Consider the following 18,624-nt stretch of genomic DNA (forward strand, 5'->3'; position numbering starts at 1 on the left):
GTAATTTTTGCTGTTCTTGATACAGATTGGGAATTGTTTCTGTGCCTAATCCACATTGTTGACTGACATAGTTAGAATAATGTAATAGTTGCTGAGGGCCACACTTAGCACAGTGCCAAGCTGGACTATGATGAAAAAAACAGAATTATTTTGTCAACTCGCTCTAAGATAGATACTTTATATAAATTTAAGCATAATAAAACCCAGAGAAGACCTGAAATGAATTGAAATTTCAAGTGTGACCTATTGTATTTAGATTAATGAACACTGAAAGACAGAAAACCTGTGTGCTGCTAAATGTCACTTATGGAGTGGGTATCGTGACAGCTGCCAATACCCATCACTAGTGCAAATCTGCCCACTTTAGCTCATTCTGGTGAAAACTTTACTGCTGTCTTCAGCTCAGATGGCATGATTAAAGTCTTGTATTGGGAGATTCTACACCTGGATTATTTAAATCAGGTTCCACAGTCTCAAGGATCAACCTGTTTCTCCTGTTATCTCATTTCTTTGTCCTGAAATGGTGAGAAAAATCAATCTTTCCATCATTCAGGTAAACCACGTCCGCACCAGAGACTTCGACTGCTGTCTCGTCGTGCCCCTCATCGCAGAGTCTGGCAATAAGCTGGAACTGGTGATCAGCAGAAACCCCCTGGCTTCACAGAAAGGCAGCTCAGAGCCACAGAATCCCACCAGTGGGGAGTGGAGTGATCAGCACAATGCTGCCTTCCTTCAGCAGAGCGGCCGCGCCGGTGTCAGCACAGAGACTCGGGACCCTACCAACACCTTATAGCAGAAAGTTCATTCTAGTGGGACACTGGCTAACAAAAGACAATTATGGTGCTAAATCCCTTCAGGAGTTTTCTCCATGATTAAGGCTCAGATGCTAAATAGGACTGAAAATAAAAGCACAGGAGGGTCAATCTGTCTCAAGGCTTGTATTACTTCATGGTCACTTTTGAAGTTTAGTTCTTTAAGTCGTTCTTAACAATCTGCCATTAGCAATGCTATGAAAAATCTCAAGGGCCTTCTCTCCCTTCCCACCCCCAAATAAGAATCTGGGGAGAAGTTTAAAAACATGATTTAAATGCTCCTCTCCCTTCAGCAGCAGCTGCTGTTTGAAGGAAAAGCAGGGAGTTTGAACTCTGCTAACAGTGGTGTCCAGGTTACATGGTTTTTAAAAAATGTTTTATGGGGACCAGGAGGATGCTGCATTCCAGCTTCAGCTGTGATGTCAGGGATCTTTGCTGGCAAGAAGGGTTTAAGCACAGGTTTAACAACAAGATGCCTGTAGGAAGCTGCATTGGATGTTGTGAACATCACCCCCCCACTTGGGTAAAATCTGTTAGAAGGTCTGTCATTCCCTATGCAATGAACTGTTCAATGGTGTCTTGCAGTCTGTGGGGCTTTTTAAGCAGAGATTTTTTTTAGTGAGATTAAAAACCTCTAAAGGAGGATTACTGATGAGAGTAATGAGTTTAGACAAATTTGAAAGCTTTTAAAAGAATGACTTTTTTTTTTTTTTTTTTAAATTATGTCACTGGACAACTGATACAAAAGCTCTTGAATGATCCATAAACCTGTAAACTTCTACTGTCACGTGGGAGCTTTTTAAGTCAAACAATTTCTTGAAGGGACAAAAGTCCCATTTAATATGCTTGGTTTTCAGCCTTCTTTATGATAAACATTAACCCCCTGCAACATGTTTTTAGAATTTAAAATTGTAAATATATTTTACAAACACGTTACACAAATTCTCTCCTCTCCCCTCTTCACCCAAGCAATAAAATACTGCCAGTTGCTTTATATGCTCACCAGCAGCTGCTTTGGTTTATTCCGGTATTCCAGTTGTTCTTGGTAATTATTGTTATTGGTGAATATAAAAAGATACTGGATTTGTACATTTGTAGAGTCTCCATATCTAAGCAATCACCTTACAGAGTTGTTTCTGGTCAATTTAAACTGTTTAACTGTATCCCTGTTGCTGTTTCAAATACATGGACAAGCTCACCTGCCCTGCACACACGAGCATCTCTCTCTGGTTTCTATTTCAGCACTGCCAGAAAAGGTCAGAAGGACATTCAGTGCTCAATCATGTAAAAAAATTAAAACAAACAAACAAACAAAAAACAAAACAAAAAAACAAAAAACAAAAAAACAAAACCATGAGTCACTTAAATATGTATTTTTATTTGTAACAAATAAGTATTAAACTGTAAAGTATTTTTGTACAAATTTAATACTTTAATAGCATGATATTTATCGTCTATGTTATGTTTTTTGAAATTCAAACTGTTGCAAATATTTGTATGGAAAAAAACTGTATAAATTGAAATAAACAGTGATTTAAAGACATTGAAAATGACGGAGCACGTCTGTATTTTTCCCCACATATATTTTTTCCACAGTTTTAGAAAAAAAACAAATATCATGTTTATACTTTTCGTACCCTTCTTTCCCTGCCATATGCATTAAAAAAAAAAAATTGTTAAAAGTAAGCACGCTGTCCAAATATTAGAACGATTTGTCTGATATTTGATTAAAACATTCACCTTCCTTATCTTAAGATTACAATGCAGCAAGTCACACAGTACACAAAAAAGCTTAAAAGTGTATTGCTCTTTGAACTGTGACCTAGAATCTTGCTTTTTTTACCAAGAGCATTATCAGCATATAATTATTAGCTAAAGCAGCAGTAGCAAGTTCCACATGGTTTTCAAGTATAAAGTGGGCAAAATTTTCTATGCCACCAGACTTTCTTCTTCTATTTATAACACGATTAAAATCCATAATCCAAAGCTTCATGTCCATAAACCTGCCAAATTACAAAAATATTGTCCCCTTTATAAACTATTTTTTGACTCCAGAGCAAACTGGAGTTTTGGTGCATCAGCAATTTTTAAGGGAATGTCTGAATCCTGTAAGTTCAAGCCCAACTAATCATGAGGGTTTTTTTGATGACTGACACACCAAAGAATCTCCTGCTGAAAACACATCACTGAGAAGTCTCACTGCAAAACAAGCTGTTATTCACAGAACGTGCCAATACCAGATAGGTATTTTATAAGTAGATTATTTTTGAAAATAATCTGCAAACCCAGCTCCTCTGTTCCAAAAACCTTAAATGGAAGAGTTTCGCAAAGTGTGGATAACACAGACAGTTAATTGGTTTGTTAGCTTTTGAAAAGCTTCCTAGGACTTGGGTGTCCTAAAGTTAGATTCTTGAGTCTCGAAGACCCAAGTGGGGAATCCTGGGCTGTTGAATTCTCATCAAGACTCTCTTGTCTTTTACATGGACTTTGCAGCAAATGACCCCTCTGGTCTTCACGGAGAGTTGCCAACCCTTCCTGATTCATCAGCTCAGTTAGAGGCTCAGATGGGCCAGAAGCACCTTGAGTTACAGGAGCAGAATGAGTCTCCAGCTCTTGACTTTGGCAGCTCTTCATGAAGGGAAACGAAGCCTGTTTGGGGCACCTGCTTGTTTCTGTGATTGCCTCTCTCAAAAATCTCTGTAGGCGAGTTTTTCTGGGCATGTTCTTGTTAGTGACTGCTCTCTTGAGATGCTGCTCTTCAGCTATAACGTAGACACGGCAGCGGCCTCTGGTCACGGCTGTGTACACGTGCTGCCAGTGCTGACGGCCAGGATTGCCAACCACGTAGACAACAGTTTTTTCCTCAGAACCCTGAAATATTTTTTTAAGAACACCTTATCAAAGTAAGATCTCCAGCATGTAGTTTAAAAAAAAAAAAAAAAGCCCAAACAAACCGATGCACAAGAGCAAGGAAGTTAGAGACAACTGAGGACGCAAAAATATTTTTTATCCTCCACTTAAGGAAGTTTTAGTTACAAGAGAACTGTCTCTTTCACGTGAAAATACAAAGCATTAGAAAGATAAAGCCACGAGAGAGTGTTACCAGCTTGTATCTTCTTTATTTTTACCTGAAATGTGTGGATAGTTCTGGCCCATGCATGTTTTATGTGACACAGCTTCTTCAGTGCCTTATACCTCACAGTGAACGTGGAGCCGTACGTGCTGCTGATGGTCAGTAAGCGCTCCTTATCGATCTCTGCATCCTGAAGAAACAGCACAAGAAGCACATGAGCACTCAGCACTGAGCTCCTATCAGCAGCCTGATCAGTGCCTGTGTCCCTGTGCCTGCTGCCCCTGAAACCGAAACTGCAATTGCTGCAGTGTCAACCGAGTGAAACAGTTTCAGAAGCCATTAAACCCACAAGATGATTATCTTTCACTGACTAACTTCAAGGAAAAGTGTTTCACTGGATAGTGAAACTCTGACTCCTTCTGGTTTTTGTAAATGTTTTTTGTAAATTTTATCCCCTGGAAGACAGATTATCCTGGGGTACAGTGAAATAATACCAGTGAGGCCATTGAACAATTCATTGCCACAAATGGGAGAGGAGCCTGCTCTCTCCTGCCAATGCTGTGTGGTCCCCTTTCCCATGCACAAATATTGATATTCTCATTGGACCCTTTGCTAACTCAGCTCAACTTACTGGACCCAGGAAAAAAATACAGGGTTTTGTGTTGCTGTATTTTTCAGTCAGATTAATTTTCTGCCAAAGAAAAACTTTAGCTGTAACGCTAACTGTATTCTTTACTTAAGACTTTTATTTCTAATGATATTTAAAACATGATGCATTACAAGTACATTTGTGTGTTACAGAAATTATTTACTCTGGACATGAGCAGACCACCTTTAAACACATTCTACAAAAATGCCCAGAGATTTTTTTTCTCTTTTTTTTTTTTAAATTTGCTATTTCAAGTCTGCCTTTCTTGCCTTTCTCACAATAGTTCAGCAGAAGAACTAGACATGTATTATGGACTAAAATTTTGAAGTGTGAATCATTTTGCTCTGGGAAGTCAACGAGGGCTGAATCAGTTACCACTGGTAACTTCTGAGCAATTTCTTGGGAAAAGGACTTACATCTGTAATGAAAAATATATCTCCATTGCACAGTCGTTTGCCCTCCTCAGCATTGTCATTAGTGAGGGTGGTTCCTCCCGTTTGGCAGGCATGGTCATTGGGATCCTCTCTGGAGCCAGAGGATGGCAAGAGATCCTTGAGATAGACATTCCGTGTGCAGGAAATCTTGTCATCAACTCGGAACAGAAGTCGTTTTTTATGATCTCTGAGGCAGAGAAAGGAAAAGGGAGAAATAAATGTATTTGCAAAAGATGTATTTTCCATCAATATTTTCTCTCTTTCCTCTCACTGTACTTGGGCAACACTAAACGCCATAACAATGTTCTACAGAGTTATATCACATTTAAAATACATTTCCTAAATTTATTTTGTAAAACCTTTCGGTAAAAACAGTAATAATGGAGTAGCACCAACATGTAGCTTCAAAAAATACTTCAGAATCTAGTTAGAAATACAAAAATAATTAACCTTGAGAGTTTTTTTTCAAGTTGCTTTTTTGTCCGTTTCAAATATTCAACAGTAACTCAAAATCTTGGAATTCACATAGTGACAATTTAAATGAAAAGCAAACATTTAGTTTAATGTTATCATAGAATCATAGAATTGGCTGGGTTGGAAGGGGCCTCAGAGATCATCAGGTCCAACCTTTGATCCACTACCGCTGCAGTTACCAGACCATGGCACTGAGTGCCACATCCAGTCTCTTTTTAAATATCTCCAGGGATGGAGAATCCACCACTTCCCTGGGCAGCCCATTCCAATGTCTGGTCACCCTCTCAGTAAAGAAATTCTTTCTAATGTCCAACCTAAACCTCCCCTGGCACAACTTGAGACTGTGCCCTCTTGTCTTGCTGAGAGTTGCCTGGGAAAAGAGACCAACCCCCCCCCGGCTCCAACCTCCTTTCAGGGAGTTGTAGAGAGTATTCTTTTTGTTATCTCTGTACACAATCCAGGTTGATATTAAAGAACCCAAAGCAAGATTATTATATAAATTATTTTTAACATAAAAATCAGGCCTAGATGAAACATATTTTGGGTTGTTAGCCTGACTGCCAGGCTAACACAAAGTGAGGTTGTTCACAGGAAAAACTGCAAAACATTGCCTTACCTGGTTGGATGATTTGAATAGTGTAGGCAACAAAGTTCATTTATTAGATCACAATCTTTCCTGAATCATAGGAAACAAGAACAGGAACAAAATCATTATGTAAAAACCATACAATGCAATATCACAAAGCCATTAATTTATAAATAATGGGAAAAGCCCAATCTAGCTATGATCATCTTCCACTAACAATTAAAAACAGCTGCTGATTCACAGTTTGACTTTCCAGCTTGACATACTCAGCTTTTTTAGACTGTGGCAGCTAACAAGGACTTTTTGAATGTCTGTCTGCATGCTCTGTTACCTTCTGAAAGCAATGAACTGTGATTGTCTGGCATCCTGCAATCCTGGCCCTTTTTCAAGTAAAGTCTTTATGGCAGCTTGCAGATCTGTTTAAGAAGACATAAAAGGCATAATAACATGCAAAACAAACATTTTAAGAAAGAAAAACATAATTCAGTATGAAATTGCCTTTATTCCTTGCTTCAATGACATTTCATCTTGCTTAAAACAGAAAAACTACAACAGAAAAACACAACTCTCTCCCAAAAAACCCTTATACCACAAAACAGACATATATAAACTCCCCCCTGAAAATATCAAACAATTATCCCACTATTACAATCTGAGATAGAGGAGTCATATGGAAGGATAGAAATTCTTATTTCTCTGTGTTAAACAGCTGCATAGAGGGTATTTCATGCAAAATAAGGTTTTGATACAGCACATTAAAGAGGTAAATATAGAACATTTTAAAGCCATAGACCTATAAATTTAGATTTCACAGAAGCAATTGGGTCCTGCTTGCTGAGTAAGCTACTATAGTAATATAAGGTGTTTATATTAGCACTGGTTTTTTTTCTACATCCCCCTAGAAGCTCTTTGATGCATCTGAAGCAGAGGTCACTTAGTCCACTTATCCACTGAATAAAAGTCAAAAACCAAAAAACGGTGGTCCTAGCCCTACCTCTGGAATATTTTTAAAGAAACAGTGGTGTCTCCTCTACTTTCTTTTTCCTAACTTGATTCTAGAATTGAGTTCACATCCCTGTCCAATGCACTATCCTGTTACAGTTGTTTTTTATTCACATTATTCACCTCTGGAAAAATTTAATCTTCTAGGTTTTGACAGCTGCAGCTACAAGGTAAAAAGAGGATCACATTTTATTATAATGGTGGAAACTGTATCACTCCATTTCAAAATGAAACTGGTAAACTGGAGCTCTACAGTGTATCCTTTGCACTTAAGAGTCTGGCTGTGTGCACCTACAGAAAGCAAAAGGTCAGCTATGAATCTAGCATTTAAATTTATACCACAAACAAATGCAGACTAACATTTTCCCAAGTGTTAGTTCAGGTTAAATAGTGAATGCTTTACCAAAGGGAAAGTCAAGATCACAAAGTCAAGATATGTGACTGTACACACATACTCTCACAACCTCCACCAGCAGGCAAGGCAATATGAATGAATTTCTTCTCCGGGCTTGGCACTGTCATTTCCTCATTCCAATGAGAAATGTTAAGCACCTCATCAAATTCAGGAAGCTGCCTCTGAGAGATTCTTGACCAGAGCAGTGGAGAGAAAACAGAAAGATTATTTCCAGTTAAGGATTCCACTTTATCAAAATCTGCATCAGCCCTGAGTTCACCATTAATAAATCTTTGGTCATCTACATTACATAAACCAGAAACCCCTTCTTCTGAACATAACTTAATTTCACATGTAAAAAATTGGTAATTTATTCTCTAAAACCTTCAGCACTGCAGTAGATCATTAGTATTACCCATAAAGATCTCATGAGAAGAGACTGGAGTAACACAGAATTCTCAAATTGCAATCAACATCAAAAGGTCCTGAGCACTCAGACTTAAACTTTGTTGGTTTAAGTTTAAAAAAAGAAATCACACGCTGACAGTAAACAGGATTATTTCCAGACCAAAAGTAATGCAAATGCTGGAAACACTTAGAGGTTCCAAGTAGAGCAGACCTGCTACAAGAATGCTGCTTACATATCTAAGAAAATCCTACCTTGTTGCATTATCTACAATTAGCTGAGATTCTGCTCTGTGATTAGTTCGCAGTTCCACCGACAAGTCTCTTGATTTTAGGCCCTCAAAGATATCAGCTAACATGTTTCCTGGGTCTATGCTTGGTAGCTGTCTAGTATCACCTTAAAAAAATGCAAATTAGTAGTTGTGAGAAGCAGTAACAGATCATGTGTTAAGAACTGTCTTGAAAAAAAAACAAAACAACACTGGAACTAATAAATAGTCAACCCTTTACATTGTAACTTGTTTCCTCAATACAATTTACATGAAATAAAACTTCCAATAATCTAAGAAACTTTGGAGAATCAGACTGTGATGTAGTTTCAGCTTTTCAAATTCCTTGCCCAGTAATGCTTTACTAGCAGGTACACATCACTCTGCCTGATGAAGATATTTTTGAGGTTATGTATTTAAAAACCAGTGCCATAAATGGCACGCTGAACAGCAAACCTCTGAAAAAGAAAATTTTGATTTCATACTCCTTTGTTTTCCTGTCTGAATTAAAACAAGATGATCCTAGCATTAAGAATGACAGGAACCTCCCCGCTAACATGTGGTTAATATGCTAACATTGGCTTCTTTAAGGTAATCAGAAAAGTTTTCCAGTTGCAAGAGGTAACAGGCTACCACATGGAAGTCCTAATACTTTGAGAATCAGGCAAAAGATTGCTGAATAGAGAAGGGAGGTACTGGTGCTTTCATACTGGCAGCTGAGATGGAAAACTCTCTATTTCATCTGATCTTACCAATACGCAGAAACCTTTAAGTACAGAACAGTGTAACCATTCTAGGGGTTTTAAGAAACTCAGTGAGAGGGACCAGTGGCAGTTCTGATCCACACACTGTGTATCATTAAATATTGTATAAAGCTAAATTTGCTGTTTCACTTACCTAGAATAATAAGTTTGGCAAGCTGAGCATGGTCACACAAGAGTTTTAAAACTAAACTAAGAATGTGTACAGACACCAAACTTCCTTCATCCACAACCAGCACTGTCACAGTGGAAAACTTCCACGGCTGTACTTGTTTACTTTGCCTCCATGATTTAAAACTGTAGATAATCTAGAAACAAATTGAAACAAATCAGCTGTCAATAACTGTCTCAAAAAGGTAGCCAGGGTGCTGTATCTTCTAATACTGTCTTTAGAACTATTATCTGAAATTCTGAACTCAAAGAATCCAAAGACTCAAACATTGAGTCTTATTTTCCTCCTTGGTGAATATACTCCTAGCTGAGATTATCAGCACTCACATAATAGCATATAAATTCTACTTTTTTTTTTTTTTTTTCCCTGCAGGAAGAAATTAACTCTGGGACCCTCACCTCCAGTATCTTCTTGGCACCTTCCACTGCCTAGGACTAGAAACTTGACCTGGGTTTATTTATAAAGAGCTTCTTTCTACTTTTTTTTTTTCAAAAAATATTTGACAGTAACTAAGAAAGCACTGTGTGAATTAAATTCATCTCATTATTCAGCCCCAGGCTACTGATCTCTTCATGTATGTGCAGGCATCAGTATGACTGTTACACAACAGGACACCAGAAAACAGATCTGCCCTCTAGAAAGTACTTGTCTTAATTTAGAAAAAAAAAAAAGCTAGAGAAGCTCAAAAAGACAAGATGCCCTAGAAAAGCACAAATTAAAGATGTGTGTAAGTGGGGAAAAAAAAACCCCAAAATAAATCTACACCAAACAATGTATTTAAACTTGAAGAGGGCAGATTTACAGTAGACATTATGAAGAAATTCTTTTGGGTGAAGGTGGTGAGACACAGATTGCTGAGGGAGGATGTGGCTGCCCCTTTCCTGGAAGTGTTGAAGACCAGGCTGGATGGGGCTCTGAGCAACCTGGTCTGGTGGGAGGTGTCCCTGCCTATGCAGGGGGGTTGGAACTGGATGATTTTTAGGGTCCTTTCCAACCCAAACCATTCTCTATTATGCTACTTCAAATTATTGCTTTATGATTCCCCAAAAGGAAAGACACCAACCTTCAAATGCTGACAAGCTGTACCTCAGCATCACCATTAATAGCAACACACTTCATAAGGGACATTTAATAACAAGCATTTTTTTAAAAAGGCCTTTCAGAACACAACTTTTAAAACATAATAAATCCTTACCTGATGCAGTGTATATGCAGGAAGCTGAGTTTTTTCACTCAAAAGGCCTGCTGCCCTCCCTGTAGGTGCAGTAAACAGTACATGCAAGTGTCTTTTTGTGCACAAATTCTCTGACTCCCAATTATGATCAAAGGTATTCCATTCTTCAGATGCATCCAGGTCTTCTTCAAAGTCCTTAGAAGCAGCTTCTACTTCTTTTTCCATTTGCTTTAAGTGATGAAAAAGCAAACTAACTACTGTACTCTTCCCACAGCCTCCTTTTCCACTTATGATTGTGACAGGATTAGAACAAATCTTTTTCACAGCTATCACCTGATCTGAGTCTGCCTCTGCTTTACTTTGGCTACCAGACATGGACCCCACTTTGTCTTCAGAAAAGTAATTTTCACCATTATGACTGTCTGGACTGTTTTCCTTCAGATGTTCCATTTCTTGAGACTGGGTCACATTCTTTTTGTTATCTACCATTCCTCTTGATGTCTCAGAAATCTTAAGTACCTCTCTGACATCTACATCCAGTTCCCATGAGTGGTTTGACAGAAGCTCACCTACATACCTTGCGATGTCCTTTTCAGATTTGTAAAGATGAGGCAGAAACACTAATTTTTTATCCCTAATCACTATGTTCTGATCTTTCAAAAATTCAAGAGACTGCCAAACATGTTCAATGGACATCTCTTTAGACACCAAATGAGATAATTCATCTTGATCTTCATAAGTGTGTCCCATTTCTCTACACCGTTTCTTGAGCTGATCATACAGAATTAATGCATTCTTCTGCAAGTCAGGAATCTTCCAGACGAGATGTTCACACTGACAGAAGTTGGCCCAGGTTGCCTCACAGTAAGAAAGGTTCAATTCCCTGTAGGTTATCTTCTCCCCAAAAATAAAAGTAAACATGCAGTTACTTCAGGAAATTTTAGCCTCTTGATGAGTAACATTCCTCCTAGTAAACTAAAGCTGTAATTCAGAGGGTGGTAGTCTACAAAAATGTATGCATTTTTCATAATGTACAAAGTTAAAATGCTTTTCAAGCTATATGAAAGCAAGATGCTTAAAAGTAAGATGGTATGTTCTCAGTGGCCCTTCTGTATAAACCAGAAACTTTAAAAATCAAAAACCTGGGACAAAAATAGGTTATAGGGAGAGCTTGAGCACACCTGATTAGCACAATTTCAGACAAAGGCAGAACTGTAGAAACAGAGCATAGGAAAGGTATTATCCAGAATACTGCACCAAATTGTGAACATGCTGCATCAAGGAATACACAGCCTTTACAAAGACTACCACAAAACAGTGGGAAGAGTGAGATGTGCAAAAAGGATTAACTGTTTAGGGAAAGAAAAAGTAATTGGACATGTTAAAATCTAAAAGAGATTCTTGAAGCAATAAAAAGATTGCAGTGAGAATGCAAGTCCTTGGTACAAGAAACAAGACAGCAACAGGTCTATACTGCATCAAGGAATAGCCAAGTTGGACATCAGGAAAAGCTTTTTAAAGGAAAAGTATGTCAAACACTGGAATACTTTGGCTAGACTGCTGAATCCTTGGAATTTGAGGTTTTAAAGACTAGCCAGAACAACTGTCAGTAAAAGCACTGGGCTGAAGCAGAGGGATTAACTAATAGTTAATCTGAACTACTTTTCTGAACGCATTCTGAACCCATTTCTGAACTACTTAACTATAGCTCCTATCTGAGGTACAAGAGCACTCAGGTGAGATGGAGCAGCAAAGCTGCACAGCCAAGCTTAGCAAACCAAAACAGAAAGGTAAGCAGCAACCACAAATCCCACTGAAAAAAGGAGAACCACTAGACCAGATGACCTCTTACAGAGCAACTTATCTGCCCTACTATGAAACCACAGATACTGCTCTGTGAAAGCACAGATACTGCTCTATGTGTTAAGAGAAAATCTTATTTGCCAGCATAAAGCTAAACAGGAAAATTGAGGATTTTAAAGTAGCTTTCTTACTTTTGGCCCAACTACATCAAATGTTTAATGTTACATTCCTTGTAGAAAAGACTAAACATATGGTTGGAAAAAAACACTTTTAAAATCTTCTGAGATTAATTTATGGTAGACCAGCTGGAAAAAAAAAAAACAAAAAGAAAAGAGAAAGAAAGGAGAGGGAGGAGATGGAGGAGAGAGACGGAGAGAGACGGAGAAGGAGACGGAGAAGGAGACGGAGAAGGAGACGGAGAAGGAGACGGAGAAGGAGACGGAGAAGGAGACGGAGAAGGAGACGGAGACGGAGACGGAGACGGAGACGGAGAAGGAGAAGGAGAAGGAGAAGGAGAAGGAGAAGGAGAAGGAGAAGGAGAAGGAGACAGAGAAGGAGAGAGAGAAAGAGAGAGAGAAAGAGAGAGAGAAAGGGAGAGAAAGGGAGAGAAAGGGAGAGAAAGGGAGAGAAAGGGAGAGAAAGGGAGAGAAAGGGAGAGAAAGGGAGAGAAAGGGAGAGAAAGGGAGAGGGAAGGGGAGAGGGAAGGGGAGAGGGAAGGGGAGAGGGAAGGGGAGAGGGAAGGGGAGAGGGAAGGGGAGAGGGAAGGGGAGAGGGAAGGGGAGAGGGAAGGGGAGGGAAGGGGAGGGAAGGGGAGAGGGAAGGGGAGGGAAGGGGAGGGAAGGGGAGAGGGAAGGGGAGAGGGAAGGGGAGAGGGAAGGGGAGAGGGAAGGGGAGAGGGAAGGGGAGAGGGAAGGGGAGAGGGAAGGGGAGGGAAGGGGAGGGAAGGGGAGAGGGAAAGGGGAGAGGGAAAGGGGAGAGGGGGGAGAGGAAAGGGGAGAGGGGGGAGAGGAAAGGGGAGAGGAAAGGGGAGAGGAAAGGGGAGAGGAAAGGGGAGAGGAAAGGGGAGAGGGGGGAGAGGGGGGAGAGGGGGGGAGAGGGGGGGAGAGGGGGGGAGAGGGGGGGAGAGGGGGGGAGAGGGGGGGAGAGGGGGGGAGAGGGGGGGAGAGGGGGGGAGAGGGGGGGAAACCCAAAACATCCAAAGAAACAGCTTTTGCCTAAACTGGGTCCATTATGTCATGCATTTACAAATAAATCAAGCTCACCTCCTACAAATGCTCAGTTCCCAAACTGAAGGTAGATGAAAGAACAGTGTGTAATAACGAACCTCAAATATAACAAACACCCCAGTTTTTACCCTGCTTAACATTACCTACCCTGCTGAATCCAAGCTTCCATGGCTCATTCTTTAATATTTCATCCAATTTTGTTAGCATGTTGTCTTGAAAATGTCCTTCCTCCCCATCTGTACCTTCTTCAGCCAGCCTTTCCCAATGCACCATGTCCAGCAGACAGCAAAAGTGACGGGGCAGCAGAACTGGCAGGAACTCCAATATCAGGGGAAAAGCCAGAGCTGCCGACACCGCCTTCCCTGCAACTGCATGCACCACAAACCAAGAAAGTTTTAAGCAATATACAAAGGTATTTGCAAAAGGAATTGAAACTGGCTCTGGCTTTTATCCCTCCGCCTTTCCTACATCCAAACCACCCCAAATTTCTTAAGGTTTCTTATTGTTTGTAAACTTTTTTTCGGATTCTTTTCAAGTTTGGTCTTCTCTGAGCTGCCTTGGGAAAAACCAGTGTCAGGTGGTGACATAAAGGACTGCAGCTGAATGCACTCATCTGGAAACTCAGTAGTACATATTCAGTGGTTTAAACTGCATATTCCATTGAATTTTTCAGAAAATCAGTTCAGGCCTCACCATACCTGCATCTTATCTAAAGGTCATTTTACTACAGATGCACAGAAGAATGTTGAAAACCCAAAATAAGAAAGGAACTTGGGAAAACAGTGCTCTCCACCGGCTTTCTCGGTGACTCCAAACTTAAGCTATCATCTTCCCCCTTTCCATCAGTCTTAGGATAGGCTAAAAGGGGGATAATGAAACTGATTTGCTCTATACCTGGGTTTGGAAAACAAATTTCAGAAGAACTGAAAAAAAAAAAAAAATCAGAAAAATTGAAACAAATTCCAGAAAAGTAGTAACAAATTTCAGAAGCAAGTGAGACTTTTAGAAATTTTATCCCTCAGCAAGAAAAAACAAAACAAAACAAAATTTTAATTTAGAGAAACTGCCTTAAGTTTCCAAGGAAACTGTCATACCAAATTTACAACCACCAACTTTTCTCAGTTAAGTACTTTTTCTGATCAGTCTGACCTCCAGAAAGAAAAAGATGAAACTTTCTCTTTAAAGCAAGTGCTTAATTTACCCATGGAGAATCAACATACACAATTTCCACACTGAAACCCCATGAAGACTTGAAGAGCAAACTGCTCAAGCCCATTGCAATTGATGACAACCAGAAAAAAAATACAATAGAAATAGCAGCAACATGACATAAAGGGTGGGCTGTTGCTTCTATTGCCAAATGGTAGAGAAAGAGGAAAGCATTTTGTAACAGATTAGGTTAGATATTAGGAAAAATCTACCAACTACAAAAACAGCAAGTTCATTTGCTGTTACCCTGAATTACAAAGAAGCAGCTATACCATTTCTAAACTGGTATTTGTCCTGAAGAGCCATACCATCATGTTTCAGCAGTGCTAAACCAATTTTTAATGAACATTTTTATATCTGAATAAACTATATATAAATTATAGGGAGCCAGCACCAGTGTCTTTGAATCTCTATCACAAACAGTTCTATTTAGGCAGCCTGCAGAATTTAGGAAAGCTCTTGTGTTTCTAACTCTATGCTTATCTTTAACTGATCAGCTGTCCTACTGTCCTGGAATTTAAGAAAAGGAATCTTTGCATGTTTAAATTAATAAGATTAATATATACTTCATATGAATACCTTAGCTTGAATGTAATATTTGAGTATCTAAACAACCAAGCTAGCACAGGATATACATACATGATTTCAAGACATAGTAGAGGATATCATAATCCTTGGTGTGTCCTTGTTTCTTCTCAGGTAAGCATGAAAGTTGAAACTGTTTCAGTGTTTCTTCTAGATTTCTAAAACTCAGCACAGACTCCGCAGGAAGCCAAGTAAAAAACTTTTGTTTAAAACACTCAGGAACATCACATTCTTTGAGAAAGAGTGAAAAGATTTGTTGGTTGTTTTCTTCTATATCAGTCCGCAGAAAATACGATGGATATCCTTGTGCAAAGTACTTTGACCCCACTTTTTTAACTTTAACATTAACTTTCCACCAAGGATCAACTAATGGAAAACGTCCAATTACTTCATACTTCTTTTTGGAGTGTTCTTCTTGTATAACAACTGAATCATTAAAAAGAAAAATAAAAGAACTGTTAATCGATAGTCATAAAGATTGATTGAAAGTTTGATTAAAAGAGTTGTGTTTGTTCAAAGCTTGTCTTTTTTCTAAGTTGCAGTAGAAAAACAGGGATTTTCATTAAATTCCTTATGCCAGTCCATCCAGGAGTATTTAAAAACAGAAGCAAAACCAGCCTCAGAAATAAGAAAATGGCTTCTGTCAGAACTACAAAATTAAGCTTGTGTATGAATAATTATTGGCACAATTAAACACGTTGGCATATGGTTTAATATCACACCATTTATGCCAAGTCAAATTTGCCATTCAATTTTAAAGTTTTGCCATGAAGTATTGTGTCCTGGCCCTGCTTGCTCTTCAGATACATTTGTATACCAAATACTTCCTGCAACTGAAATCACAAGAATTCTAAACAATTCCTAAAATAAGCTCTTAACATTTTGTAGGACCTCATTTGCCTCTTCTTTCCCTCACCCACACTTGGGGACTATATGACACCAAACCAGAGTACCAGCAGACCTTAGGTGCATAACAACTTGCCAGTTTATCTTCCCCCTGCAACCTAGCTCAACTTAGCCATTTTAAAAGCAATTTTTGGATCAAATATTCTTGCTAGGCAGAAGGCACTCCAATGGCACCTGCTTTTCTAAGTACTAAATAGAAAGTTGAGAATCATTAATGTCAAGCATCAACACTCTTACATGTTGTAAAAGAAACAAATTAAATTAATATTTTGTTCAAGGTTTACTTGAATGGCAAAACTTCAGTTTTCTCACTGTTGCAATATGTGGCCATTCAACAGGGCAAATGAGTGTACCCTTCTACAACCTCTGCAAGATCTGTCACCTACTTCGGACCATTTCCCTTTTCATCACAGAAAGTGAGGGGTTAGAAGGGATCTTTGAAAGATAATCGAGTCAATCCCCCTGCCAGAATAGGGCCACCCTACAGGAGGTCACATAGGAATGCATCCAGGCAGGTTTTGAATGTCTCCAGAGAAGGAGATTCCACAACCTCCCTGGGCAGCCTGTGCCAGTGCTCTGCCACTCTCACACTGAAAAAAAAATTTCCTTGTGTTTATATGGAACCTCCTATGCTCAAGCTTATATCCCTTGCCTCTTGTCCTGTCATTGGGCATAACTGAGAAGAGCCTGGCACCATCCTCCTGGCTCTCTCTCTTTACATATTTATAAACATTAATGAGGTCACCCCTCATTCTCCTCCAAGCTGAAGAGCCCCAGCTCCCTCAACCTTTCCTCATAAGAGAGATGTTCCACTCCCTTCATCATCTTGGAGGCTCTGAACTGGACTCTCTCAAGCAGTTCCCTGTCCTTCTGGAACTGAGAGCCCCAGAACTGGACACAATATTCCAGATGTGGCCTCACCAGAGCAGAGTAGAGGGGTAGGAGAACCTCTCCTGACCTACTAACCATCCTTCTAATGCACCCCAGGTTGCCATTGGCCTTCTTGGCCACAAGGGCACATTGTTTGCTCATGGTCATCCTTCCATCCACCAGCATCCCCAGGTCCCTTTCCCCTTCACTACTCTCCAATAGCTCAGTCCCCAACCTGTACTGGTTCTGGGGGTTGTTCCTACAGAGATGCAAGACTTTCCACTTGTCCTTGCTGGAATTCATTAAATTTCTCCCTGCCCAACTCTCCAGGCTGTCCAGGTCCCTCTTGAATGGCAGTACAGCCTTCTGGTGGGCCAGCCTGGCCTCCCAGCTTTGGGTTATCAGCAAACTGGCTGAGAAGACACCCTGTCCCATCATTAATGTCACTGATAAAGATGTTGTGCAGGACTGGACCCAGCACTGATCCCTGGGGGACCCCACTAGTCAGAGGTGTCCAGCTGGACTCCATGCCATTGATCACCACACTTTGGCCTCTATTGTGTAACCACTTCTTAACCCATCTCACTGCGGGTTCTCTTACCCCACGGTTCCCGAGCTCGCTCCCTTTCCTTCAGCAATTCAGCAAACGGGAAAGGAGCGAGTTTCGCGCTAACTCCCCACCCACAGACAAAAACCCCTCAGCTCCGGGGAGGAGGCCCAGGGCGAGGCGCTGGGGCTGCCACATGGCGCCCCGCACAGCCGCCTTGCCGCAGGACCCCGCCGCTACCGCCGCCCTTCCGGACCGGACCGGGCCGGGCCCGCCGAGGCCCTGAGTGCAGCGCACTCCTTTCAAATATGGCGCTCCGGGCCCACAACCCGCCTCCGAGGGCGGCCGCGGGCAGGGGAGGACCCCGGGGTCAGCTCCTCCAATCCCCCCGCCCGGCCCGGCCCGGCCCGGTCCAGCTCTACCGCCCCTCACCGGCTCGGCGTGGGGGCAAAGCGGGCGCCAGCTCTCGCCCGGAAGCCTGCAGGAGCGCAGCCTCCTCCCAGAGCGGCTCTTCCTCGGGCTCTTCCTCAGGCTCATCCTCCGAGTCCCCCGCCGCCGGCTTCGGGGGCAGGAGCACCCCCCACAACTCCACCTCCACCGCCGCCGCCCCCCACTGCTTCCCGACGCCCGCCATCCCGCTGCCTCTGACCCTGCCGCTTCCCGCCGGATCCCTCCGCCCGCGCCCGGCCCCCCCACAGCCCCGTGCGGAGGGAGACGTGGAGCGAAACGAAACGGATTGGAAGAAGCGATGGAAGCGACCCGGATTGGAAGAAGCGATCTGGATTGGAAAAAGCGATCCGGATTGGAAGAAGCGATCCGGATTGGAAAAAGCGATCCGGATTGGAAGAAGCGATCCGGGCGATCGGGATTGGAAAAAGCGATCCGGGAAGAAGCGGCGGCGGTGGTGGTGATACTCCGTTCCTTGGCTCCCCGCTGAGTGTCGGTGGCGGCCGCCGCCCCGCGCTGGTCCCGACGGCGATGGGGAAGGCCGGGGCAGCGGTGCCGGGCCCTGCTGGCGGCTGTCGCCTGGCAAACGGGTTGCGGTTCGGAAAACCCGGGGTCTGTGTACCATGGGGGCAGAGAACTGATGGCTGCGTTGTGATCTCTCGGGTGGAGGAAACACCCGCTGGACCACGGCGGGGCTGAGCTCTTTCCCCCGCTCTTTCGTCCTTTGAACGCATGTATTGGTACTTTACTGCAGAAACCGCAGTATCTGGTGATAATTCTGTGGCTTTACATCACCCCGATCAGGAAACTATCAAATAAAAAAGTC

The 18,624-nt window shown here is 41.6% G+C and overlaps 2 protein-coding genes across 8 annotated transcripts in view; one reads left to right on the top strand and one right to left on the bottom strand.

Annotated features, from left to right (window-relative positions):
• GRIP1 (glutamate receptor interacting protein 1) overlaps positions 1 to 2,362 on the top strand; it is a 316,748-nt gene extending 314,386 nt beyond the window's left edge. For all 7 annotated transcript variants that reach the window (XM_071733466.1, XM_071733470.1, XM_071733471.1 and 4 more), the window contains one exon: positions 554 to 2,362. In XM_071733466.1, coding sequence (XP_071589567.1) covers positions 554 to 793 — 240 coding nt within the window. In that variant the 3' untranslated portion in view covers positions 794 to 2,362. The remainder of the gene's footprint in view (positions 1 to 553) is intronic.
• HELB (DNA helicase B) lies at positions 2,171 to 18,048 on the bottom strand. The gene is made up of 12 exons (XM_071733472.1): positions 17,784 to 18,048; positions 15,083 to 15,454; positions 13,382 to 13,602; positions 10,227 to 11,099; positions 8,996 to 9,167; positions 8,085 to 8,226; positions 7,486 to 7,616; positions 6,360 to 6,444; positions 6,059 to 6,118; positions 4,951 to 5,155; positions 3,941 to 4,075; positions 2,171 to 3,683 (listed from the first exon to the last, which is right to left on the bottom strand). The coding sequence occupies exons 1-12, from the start codon at positions 17,983 to 17,985 to the stop codon at positions 3,174 to 3,176; spliced, it is 3,108 nt and encodes a 1,035-aa protein (XP_071589573.1). The 5' UTR covers positions 17,986 to 18,048; the 3' UTR covers positions 2,171 to 3,173.
• Between the last annotated feature and the right edge of the window lie 576 nt (positions 18,049 to 18,624).

This window comes from Heliangelus exortis, chromosome 1, assembly GCF_036169615.1.
Source record: "Heliangelus exortis chromosome 1, bHelExo1.hap1, whole genome shotgun sequence".
NCBI classification, from domain to species: domain Eukaryota; kingdom Metazoa; phylum Chordata; class Aves; order Apodiformes; family Trochilidae; genus Heliangelus; species Heliangelus exortis.